Below are 12,500 nucleotides of genomic sequence, written 5' to 3'. Positions count from 1 at the left end.
TTGAACAAAAGAGGAAAAAATCATAAGCTTAATTCATGAAATTATGTACATTACTGAGGTAGATCAATTAATGCTTTACAAATAAATATGCTTCATCACTGAATACATGAAACAAAGGAAAACCACACAACACAATAAATCAGTTACAAACTTTTGTTTTACATATATCAGAACACAAAAACATAGTAGATAAAAATAATAAAAAATTATTTGCATTAAATGTAGACAAAAGTGAATACAGTGTGCAAAATAAAGGTTCATTGAACAAATTAATTTAATTTACATAGTTAAAAAGAAACAAGAAAAAAAATAAAAGCCCATTCTATAATGTTAATCAAAGTCAATGATTCAGCACCTCCTAAGGGCTGGCATATCAATGCGTAAAATCTTTGTTACTGCATGAAACATTGTTGTAAAAGTGTCATAGTCGCTGAATAAATTGTAGACATCCAAGAATACATGTCTAAAGTTAAAGAAGGAAAGATATATAAAGAAAAGAGCCAACTGAAATAAGAAAAGATAGGAATAAAGAGAAATGAAAAGGAAAACAAAGAAATGAGGGGAGATGAGAAAAGAAAAGGAAAACAAAGAAAAGAGAGATAAGAAAAGAAAAGAAAACTAAAACAGAAAAGACATGCAATTAGAACACTTTGGTAGAAACCAATGCCTTCTCCTGTACAGAAGTGAAATGATCAAATAAACTCCGCCACTAACTTCTACATCACATAATGAATGAAAAAAGAACAAAAAAAAAAACTCAAATATGAACAGGTTTATGGTAACTTACTGAGTTATGGCCTGCCCCTTTGTAACTCCTAACACTTAAATGATTCAGTGATTGCTAGTTCTTATTATTACAGTTTCTCCACTTTCTTTACAGTTGGTAACTTGACAAATACAATCACACAAAAAGCTTATATACTGTTTAATGCCACAGTTCTTTTATTCAGTGTCACATTTCAATCTATAAATCTATCTATCACTAAGAACAATGTACATTGGACAAGTTTGGATGAAAAAATAAAAATACCAAACTTGGGGAAAAATTACATCACAAAATATTGTACAAAAAGCACTGACCAAAATACTGGCAAAAAGGGTAATATATATATGTATATATACTGAAAGTCTTTCTTTCTCATTACATACTTCCAAATGTACAGCAAGGAAGTTTGGCTTTGACACTTTACTTATTGTTACACTCATACAAGCACATTGTTGTGGAGTACATTAAGTAAAAACCAAAAACATTATACTTGAAAACATAATGAAGACAAAATCCTTTTTGTCATAATTCGAAAATTATGATGAAAAAATGTGAGCAAAGGAACTATCACCAAACTTGGAACACCAGACTTTAAGTTAAAGTCAAAACATACAAGGTGCAAAATTCCCACAAAGGACCCTAATGATACTGTTCTAGAAAATAAATATGTCATAAGAAAAATAATAATGGAACAGGAGAAATCTGTAGCATCCTGTCCATCAGAATCATATCAAACAAGGATCATGTGCACAGACACAATAAACTGAATGTGAAATATTATTCAAAAAGAAAGAAGGGAAAATAAATCCAATCCTACTACATTTCTACAATTTAAAACATGTTAGTATATACAAGGAACTTTGAATTCTGTTATAGTGATTGGTAAAACAATACTATCAAAAAATAATACATAGTTGTCCCAGAAGTACACATTTCACAGTGCTGAATCACAACACCAAAGCTTAGAGGCCAAACCCAGAAAACTCAGATCATGTACCACTTTTCATCTGCGGCACAAAACTAAGGCCAAGAAAATGGCCTAACACTGCATACTGGCACAAGAGATTGGATAAAGCAAAACCTGATATCTTATCAAAAATTGCCTAAGTTATTTAGTTACAAGTCAAATATTGGTAGGCATCATTTGTACTTTAAATCCTAAGTTGTACTACTTTGGCATCAAGTATCAAGCAGTGTTACCCCAGTGGTTGGTCTACTTTATGGCTGGTCAAAGGAACATTACCTTTAAAACTGTACATACATACATCTGTGCAAAACGCATAACAAACATACTAAATCACTTAAACATATGAACATCTGACCATCAACAAGCACATCCAACCATATTTTCAAAAAAGTTCAAGCAACTATTCATACAGCTTCAATCATGCTTAATTCTTCACTTGTACAGTATCTGAAGTACCTACACTTATTGGAATCAGTAGAAATAACAGCTGTTACACATTTGCTGGTATGTATAAAAACCTTTGAACTATTGAGATCTTGAGCATCTGGGTGATAAACATCTGAACTTAGCAGTTAGATTCTAAAACTAAATTTCTTTAAATCAAAATATACCTGAATATTTCTTTTTTGGGTTACTGACTTCAGCAATATGATGTGAACCCTATAGAGATAACTGAGCACAGCTAAAGCCTGTGGCCAAAACACATACTTGTAGTTATATCAGCACCTTTGTTGTATATGTAAGGCCACAGACTTTACAACAGATTTGGCATTTTTAACTTTAATATATGCAGAGACTATTCAACAAGCCTTTGCATCAGGAACTTTAGTTATAAGGCATACCTGGGTTACTCTGTTGAAAATAATCAAAATATATATAAAGGAAATAGAGGTATTTGGATCCTTTGATCATATATGGAGGGTAAGACTGTATTACTCTATCTGAATTAACTTGGCAGGGCAGTACAGAACAGAAATAAAAGACAGTGCTTTGTTAGACTTCGACAAACATATACCTGCATAATACCCGTATTAATTGTATAACTTCACATTACTGAGGAACTTTTCGTTGTATTCTATTTAACAAATAGCTCTCGATATGGTCATATCAATAGCAACCTTATAATACTATACACCAAACTATTGTATAAATATAACCATCCCAAGAACATTTAGCAACAAACAGTAACAGCATAAATTTTCTGATAAATAATATGCTAATCACCTTCATTACAATGTAATTACATACAAACAGTGGAGTCTGTGGTGGCTCTGAGTAGGCACAAGGATTCTGGAGAGTTGAAAAGAAAAAAAGAAAAGAAAAAAATACTACTGATTTGTATTTTTCTTAACTAGCCACCAAACAAACTCTTGATTGTCTAACTACCTGACAGAAGTCCTAAACAAATACTTAAATCATGTTATGATACAAACATTACTATAGAGTTGGATGCCACCACTCCTCCACTAATAAATATAGAATATTTCTAAACAGCAGTGGCACCCTAGGATTCACAATCTGACTAGGATCAGCAGGTTGAGAAGTGGCCCAGGCACACCTGCAGCCATCAGGTTAATGAGTGGCAGGAACTAAGTTGTCGAGAATCTACTACACTGTCTTTCAAAATGTGTTAGTTGTATTGTTACATTATCCCTAAGAATACAAAACTATCTATCAAAGCAGCACCTCCAATATGAAGTAATTATATTATAATTAAAATCTGTCTAGTTTTTAAATCATAGCATCAGAAAAATATCAATCCAATGAAAGGATTCATGTTACATGCTACAATGAAATGCCTATAAAGTCTTCAGCAGCTATAATAATTTACTTAATGGAATGAGCTGACAATTGCTTTATTTGTACTTATATACCTGAGTTTGGTCACAAAAGGTTATCTGTCATACCAGCTTAAAATAAATTATTAGAGATCAGGACTTATGTCCACATCTTACGCTGAAAATTCATCCCTGAGTCATCCACTGGCGCAATGGACACAGCAACACCTGCATTGCTTTAATTCATCTATTTCTTGGTTAGTTAAACAATTTCAAAATCCTGTCCTGTACTGCCCATCATACATTTGTGTAAATGTTCATACTGCTTAGAAATCAGGGTAATATTCATTTTCCAGTAGCATAGCCAGTGGGGTGTTTGCATAATGATTTGTTGGTCTTGATTACTTTGCAAATATCGAAGTGGAAGTGGAAACAACTTATGATAAATAATGCCTCAAACATCCCTTTGGCTATAGAGCCTTTCTTGGTGCTATAAATCACCTTTTCCCACAGCACTCTCAACCAGACAACAACTGATGATCATACATATATAATACATTTATCAAAATACATTGCCAAGAGTGAAGCATGTATGGAAATGTGAATATGGGAGCATCAAACACTGAGATGATGCTTCTTTAATCAATGAATATTTAATAATGAAACAGCTTATCATTGGTTTTCCAATTCTACACTTCACTTTGGCAATGCATTCATACAGTACACACAGACCAAAATACAAAGGGGGTAACTGGCACACATTTCCATTATATTTTCACAATGGCTGTCCATCAATATTGTTATGAGGAAATCAACAATAGGTAACACATGTTTCAACATTACATCACAGACAGGCATGAGGTTTCTTGAGTAAATCATACTGGATACATATATATTCCCCCAGTCTGTGTGAACTCTTCGGCTTAGAATCATTAACTAACAACTTACTATTTACCACTCCAAATCAAGAAAAATAATCTAGTTTATTGGATACATTTCACTGAAAGCTTCATTTTCTTTCCCCAGATGTTCTGGCTCCTACCTCATTCTCACATCTGAATCCTTATAATGCTCAGAGGGTTAAATTCATTTACATAAAACTTTTGGATACATTTTTCTAACCCCTGAGCATTTAAGGGCATTCAGGCACATTCTAGGATACATCTGTCCTGGTAAATAATACTTTTGCTATTATTTTCCTACTATGTCATAGCCTCAACCAGTCAAAATCTACCCATCTTGATTTTGTGTTGTTGGGGCATTGGCTTCCTGTGGGATTGGGAAAAACTCATCTTTACACGGCCCAGAGCCAACGGCAGCCATTCCTTCAGAAGTAGGGAACAAAGCAGGAGAATCTTTTGGAGCATCATTTGGGCCACCTTCTCCTGCCTCATTACGATGCGTGGAGAAAACGTGGATCTTTACACTGTGACGGTGTTGGAATTTTTTCTTGCAGATTGGACAGGAAAACTGAGGTTCAACACCACACTCATACTTCTTGTGCCGTTTCAAGTTACCTGTTGATGCATAAGTGCGGCCACACTTCTCGCACGCAAACTGTTTAGGAGTTTCTGAGAAGGGGTAACCCAGCATGGATTTGGGGCTGGATTTCTCTCGGCCTTTGAGGAGTAGAGGAAGGCCAATAGGAGGGGGACGGGCCAGGATGTCTGTAGACATCCGGGAGGGCAACAGGCCAGGGAAACCAGCTCTCACAAGGTTATAAGCACGCAAGTAATCTGCAAGAAAAATAGGGGTTAGCAGGTAGATGAGGTTTGTGCTGAGGTTAGCTCGACACTACTGCACAACAGAAGCAGTTGGGGGACTGTCCTGAGGACTTCTTCTGCAAATGTATAGTGATACATTGGGAGAAGTGAGCCTCAGCACATCCAGCCATGCAGAGAGAGCCAGTCAGGAGAGAGCCAGAAACTGAAGTCGATCAAGGGGGGGGCAGGGGGGGGGACAACAACAAAGCCATGCAAATGCTGGCATCCAGACGCTAAGAGACAATCTCAAAAAACCCTATTATATAAACACAACCTTAATCCAAGACATAAATAACACAAAGAAACCAAACGAATAAATAACAACAAACAATATCACAATACTGTAGTTTAAAATCCTTACGATTCATTGCACTAGAAATTAAATGAGATCATTCGTTACTATGAATCACATATCATGAGTATATAAAGTAATCCAAAGAGAAATACATTTACGTATTAAATGTAATTTTTTTTTCCAATATTTTTTGTCATATATATATATATATGAGTGTATATATGAATGAATATATATATATATATATATATATATATATATATATATATATATATATATATATATATATATATTCATACAAACATATATATATATATAAGCACATATACAGTACATAAGCACATACAGATAAAATGTATGTCTATTCATAAATAAGTGTACATTAGTGTATACTGTACTTCATACAGACACATTTATATATGTACATATATGTATTAGCAGGAATACATAAATACATACATATATATTTATGCATGTTTACAAAAAAGCAAGATATCTATGAAACTTCATATTTGTGGTGTGACAACATATGTTGTTTCAAGTTGAATTTATGGGTGCACTTCTTGTTGCAGACAGGACACATAAACTTAGGTTCAACTCCGCATTCGAACTTCTGATGGCGGTGGAGTGAACGCCTCACTCCGTAAGTCTTGCCGCAGCGTTGACATGTGTGTACCATCCCTCCGTGAAAGTTGCTGGTCGACTGCACCAGCGGCACACCCAGAGATCCCCCACCACTGCTGCCATTACTATTGAGGTGGTTGTTGTTTAAACTGCTGTTACTATTGAAAGAATGGTTCAGGTTAGGAATGGGTTTGATGTCAGTATGGTGGATGGAACTGACAGGGGATAGGTTGAGGGGCAAAAACTTCTCAGATCGAGGGGAGTCTGCCAAAGCCCTGTGCGCTAAAGCTCTGGTCAGGAGTTCTAGACGGCTAACGGACTGATGGTGGCCTAGTCCCATCCCCCTTAATCCTGTAAGGTACACAAGATCAGGGGGAGGCTTGACACTTGGTGAGGGTGGGGAGAGTGTGTGTTGGATTGGGGAAGAGGGAATCGAGGTTGAGGATGGAGGAGGGGATGGAGAGGCGAGTTGGGTCACAGGATCAAAAGGCTTTCCGGAAGGGGTGGGAGATGCAGCGCGGGGGGGCACCTGGGGGTTATGTGGGCCTGAAACACGGAGACACTATGTCAGCGATGGCCACATGAGCTCAGTCAATACCATCACCGTTTGTGCCCCTTGTTCGAGTATGTACTCTATCTACCACTGACATCTTTGCGTTTGCTTTACTAGCCTACATCCATGCTGATGTCCACTGATAACTAAGTATGAAGACAGCTGATGGTACTACATTAAATAAAGAAACAAAAAATCAAGAGTTATGTCTTACCATTCAAAAATTCCTAATAGAACATTGAAGTAGTCATGCAGATACTTTGGTTTTGACTTACTACTTTTGAATGCATTACCCTACAAAGAATTTGTGAATCCTACAAACATTTATGGTCATAGCAAGTTTACAAGAAATTGCAAAACTACATAAAAATCTACTGAATTATTTGCTGACTACTTAATGAATGTTTTGTTGTATACAGCGGCATGCAAGAAAAGCAGGAACACCCTCTGTAATAATGGGTTGTCCACTATATTCTATTAACCACATTCTAGTCACAATAAAAAAAGGAGAAAAAAAAGGGGGATGAAAGTTAAGCCGAGCATTTGTTGCAACCATCTAAAGATGATACCAATTAAATAGCAAAATCAAAAATGAGCAGATCCATTTTCTACATTAAAGAAATCAGTATACCACTCAAAACTGTTAGCCAAACACCAATTCACTGCGAGGAATAATGTGCTGCTGGTGAAATACAAAGCAAATGTTGGGGTTGGGGTCAAAGGAGACTTTGGGGAGAGGGAGAAGAGGAGACTGGGATTTTGGCCATTGCACCATTGCAGGAAGAGTGCTTTCCACTTGCACTCCCATGTCTTCGACTGCTTTACACATTCCACTGACGACTCTTTTTCCCAATAGGAATGCTGTATATGCACTCCAGATTATTAGTTCTTAGTGAGGAAAAACCAAATTAGATTTCTTCCATACACTGCTTCACTTCATGGTTTCAGAAGTTTGATAGAAACATTTTCCATAAGTCTTCACAAGGTATTTCCAATTTTATGAACTCTTGGGTTTGTATCATGACAGTTACATTCATTCACTCAACCAAGCACACAAACTTGTGAAAACTTTTCAGTCACTGCACATTCAAAAGACATACACATCCTTATGTATTAAAGAAAACATGTAATTTTCCCAATATTTTGGAAAAAAAAAAAAAAAAAGTTTTTCATGTTAAGTTGTATTTAGTTACCTGAATGTACTTAATCTCAAAGGAGGTAAGGAGAGACAGGAGAGAGAGGCAGGAAACAAGTAGAGGGATGGATCAACGGAGGGAGGGAGGGAGACTGGGGAGGGAGGAGAGAGAAAGAGAGAGAGGAAGGGGGAGAGGGAGGTAAGTAAAGAGAGAGAGAGAGAGAGAGAGAGAGAGAGAGAGAGAGAGAGAGAGAGAGAGAGAGAGTGAGAGAGAGAGAGAGAGAGAGAGAGAGAGGGAGAGGAGGGAGAGGAGAGGAGAGGAGAGGAGAGGAGAGGAGAGGAGAGGAGAGGAGAGGAGAGGAGAGAGAGAGAGAGAGAGAGAGAGAGAGAGAGAGAGAGAGGAGAGGAGAGGAGAGGAGAGGAGAGGAGAGGAGAGGAGAGGAGAGGAGAGGAGAGGAGAGGAGAGGAGAGGAGAGGAGAGGTGAGGAGAGGAGAGGAGAGGAGAGGAGAGGAGAGACAGAGAGAGAGAGGGGGGGGGGAGGAAAAAGAAAGAAATAGATTATCAATGGATTTAAATAACCTGCCAAAAAATATGTACAAATTGGCTAATCTAAAATCTAAGTCTTAACAAATAAAACCTTGATATTAACAATAATACAATCATCATATTCTACACACATACTCTACAGACTACCTTCTAACTACAATGTTCTTATGTGAATGTGAACATACCTGATGTGAATACTAAAATTAACAATAAATATCAACAAAAACCCTCATTTAACTTCCACCAATCCTTAGCAACATACCATATATTATATAATACTAATTGCAATAAGAAGCTGAATATATAGTTACTGAAAAAAAATAGAAAAAAAAGCAAATTAAAATCTTATCTCTGTAAAATGTGGCATTAAAATATGACTATTGTAGCATCATGACACCAATCTGTAAAAATTCACACACACACACACACATATATATATATATATATATATATATATATATATATATATATATATATATATATATATATATATATATGTATACATATATATATATATATATATATATATATATATATATATATATATATATGTGTGTGTGTGTGTGTGTGTGTGTGTGTGTGTGTGTGTGTATATACTTCTACACACAAGCTTAGATATATGAATTTTTTCTTTTTTCTCTGTGACTGCTTATTTTGTGCATGTGGAAGTGCGAGTATCTATATAGTTGTGAGCAATTGTGAATGTAGATGTGTTGATGTTAGTGTATGTGAATACATAACCTTTCTTTCTTTGTTTATCATTTTGGTAACTTGACATTAGCTAGCACTAAGAACAATATGCCTTTTGGAATTCCATCAACCTTATGCAAGGTCCAAAAAGCAGTATGGCAACACAGAAGTTGGTTTACTTCATAAAATACTAAACATTAAAAAATATCTCAAAATAGCAATACATTATCTTTTACTACCAAAACGATGGGCACTGCAAACAAAAAGGCGTCTTATATTCCGTTCCAGAGGGAAAGAAAACAAAGAAACAAGTCATATTAACCCTTTAATGACAAAGTTAACATAACAACAACTTTGATATTGGAAATAACAAATAAGTATGAAAATAAACCATGTTATAAGTAGTACCGAGTAAAAACTCGGGTGAAGAAGAAACAGTTCTACAAAGGTCGTCTGGAGAGAGCTATGGATCAGGGGTCCAGAGGGATGACAAAACAAAGGTTCAGTCTACATGTATTGGCAGTGTACATATACAACATAAAACAATAATGAAATGTAAACAGTCTTGGGAGCGGGAGGGGGGCAATTATGCGATTTCCCAAGTAATAGTTGATTTTTCTAAAGTGGCCATGTTTCATGTAGGTTAAGTAGATAAAATAGTAGATAGATAGAAGGAGTCAGAGAGAAAGACAGAAAGAACAGACATGGAAGAGTGAGTGAGTGAGTGAGTGAGAAAAGAGAGAGAGAGAGAGAGAGAGAGAGAGAGAGAGAGAGAGAGAGAGAGAGAGAAAGAGAGGAGGAGAGGAGAGGAGAGGAGAGGAGAGGAGAGGAGAGGAGAGGAGGGGAGGGGAGGGGAGAGGAGAGGAGAGGAGAGGAGAGGAGAGGAGAGGAGAGAGAGAGAGAGAGAGAGAGAGAGAGAGAGAGAGAGAGAGAGAGAGAGAGATACATGTCAAATACTGACATTTAATATAATTCACTCTGAATAATCAAATAATTTCCATTTTCAACCTCTTTAAAATCAATGTGGCCTTTCGCTGTTGTCCTTTGGAAACTTCACAGAAAACTATATATATATAAAAAAAAAGAAAGAAAAAAAAAAAGGGGGGGAAACATGTAATCTTTTGAGACATTTAAATCTGTTTCCCCAATGGATTATACTGAAGGAGCTGTTCTGGGACCTGACTCTCCGACCCTAATTCCATCTATTGTGTCAGCACCTCAAGATTTCGACTAAGACTCCTGCTCAAACACTACAGAAGTTGCACATTGATAAGCTCGATAATATGCACAGAACACCCTAGCTGACCAACATTTGCAATAAAAAGTTTTCTTTGTACGTCTGGTTAAAGCTTATAAACCAGTAAACTGATCTAAAAAACAGTTGTGGATATCAAAGCACATTAAATATAGGAAATGTGATGAGGAACCTTCTCTTACTGTAGAAGTTGGAATGAATGTTTGAAAGTCATAGCAACTGCACTGAATGATTTCAGTCAGACTACAGTATAATCTTCAAACATAGGAAAAACTAAATTATTCTTAAGAAATATGGAGAGAGTCATGTTATAAGATCAAGTAAAAAAAAAAAAAAACATGAGACAAACAAAAATGATAAATCTAGAAGAAAAATTAAAAATATATACAAAAATTGCAATTTGCTGTGCCACTATGATCTTTAACATCTGTAATAACAAAGCTACTGCGGAGGTCTGTGCATTGGGCGAGGTAGTAGCATAATTTCTGTTGTAAGTTTGGACATTACCAGGCTTATGTAAATGGTATGATAGGATCCAATTTCTATGAGGAGGAACATAAAACAGATAGCAGAACCTTCCAATATTGTATGTTCTACTCACTTTTTTCCTTTAAATCTTTTAATCTATTCTTTACTGTGAACAATGGGTCGATTTGTTAAAATTGTGGGAGGCCAGACCTAATAAATATTCATATCTACAAACATGCATATGTGCAGAAACAAATGCATATCTGTCTATTGATCAGATATATATACATCTATCAACTCATATGGTAGCTATAAATGTCTACACTGATAGATACGCATTTACTTCAGCGCACATGCATGTCCATATAATGAATTTTCACTAGGTCGGGCCTTGCACAACTTTAACAAACTGGCCGTTAGTCCTGTACCTTTACGCAGATCTACCTTAAGTACAAAATGAGACACTAACTCCTGAGAGGAGGGGGTGACTAGGGATAAAATGATGGACTTTTCACGTGTCTAAAGTCATCAGAAAAAAGTTGAGCGTCCTTTTGCCACTATGGTGGTTTTGCTATCTGAATAACAAAAACAAAATTTAAACATAAAAAACTAAACAAAAACAAAACCGAAAAATAGAGATAAAAAAGAAGTCCGAGTTATCTGAATCTACACCATTCATGAGGTGCCAACACTCTGGATTACAATTTTAAAGTACCATTGCCTTACTGCCTTCATTTAACATAAAAATATTTTTTCTTATACAAACTGAGTAAACTGTATTCTAATGGGGATAAAGACATATATCTATATATATATACTGTGACCACGTACGGCCTTCTTCCTCCAAGACCCTTTGAGGGTTTATTAAAACCATAGGACATGATTCTCAACTATGTCACATATTGCAGGTTATTCACTTATGAGTGAAATAAAATCTTAAATATTAGCATTATTGAGCATATAAAGAACTATGTACAAGACTCTACATCTCACAGATTTGATCTATGATGACTTATTAACAATCACAGATAGACAGTCTTTTGTTCAATTGCATGAAGCAAACAGACGAGCATAAATGCAGCACCAACACTATTGCCTTAAATTATCATAAAAAGATTTTGAGAATTTTTTTATTAGCTGTTAAAATGATCCAAGCTAATATTTAAAAACTTTTTAACATATATAAAATGGTAATGGACACCACCGTTAATCAATCTTCTTTATCCTCAGAATATCATATATTCATTAAAATCACAGGATAAATATATTTTCTAAGCTATTATTCTATACTCTACTTTTAGCTGCTGCTGCATTCACACTTGACATATTTCTATGGAATAGAACTGTGCACTACCATCAACTATTGCACTGAGCATTCATTTGTACTGAGCACTGTGACCTGCAAGTTGTGGTGGCCAGTGAAACATCTGACCCTTGAACTGGAGCAGTTTATCTCAAAAGACTCAAGTGAGTCGTGATGGAAATGTCTTGTTGAACTAAAATGTAACTTCCATCTCCCAGTGTCTCAAATATTGCAGTTGACAGTCCTGCTGGGTGAGTTTAAATGTACTTTCACCATTAAAATTAAGTCTAATTACATTTTTTCTCAGTGAGTTACATGAATAAATACCCTTAAGTTAAAGGATCTGTTTTTTTTTT

At 35.8% G+C, this 12,500-nt stretch overlaps 1 protein-coding gene across 4 annotated transcripts in view; it reads right to left on the bottom strand.

Annotated features, from left to right (window-relative positions):
- LOC113813145 (longitudinals lacking protein, isoforms A/B/D/L) overlaps positions 1-12,500 on the bottom strand; it is a 40,264-nt gene that overhangs the window by 4,503 nt on the left and 23,261 nt on the right. Inside the window, exon 5 of one of the 4 annotated variants that reach the window (XM_070113341.1) lies at positions 1-5,247. This exon is cut by the window's left edge and continues 1,063 nt beyond it. The exons of 1 other annotated variant lie outside the window; for it this stretch is intronic. In XM_070113341.1, the coding sequence (XP_069969442.1) occupies positions 4,742-5,247 (506 nt within the window). In that variant the 3' untranslated portion in view covers positions 1-4,741. Of the gene's footprint in view, positions 5,248-5,936; positions 6,740-12,500 lie in introns of those variants that run through there. 2 more of the 4 variants (XM_070113339.1, XM_070113340.1) reach the window with 2 other exon arrangements.

The sequence above is a fragment of the Penaeus vannamei genome, chromosome 34 (assembly GCF_042767895.1).
Source record: "Penaeus vannamei isolate JL-2024 chromosome 34, ASM4276789v1, whole genome shotgun sequence".
NCBI lineage: Eukaryota > Metazoa > Arthropoda > Malacostraca > Decapoda > Penaeidae > Penaeus > Penaeus vannamei.
This window is presented reverse-complemented; position numbering and strand designations above follow the sequence as displayed.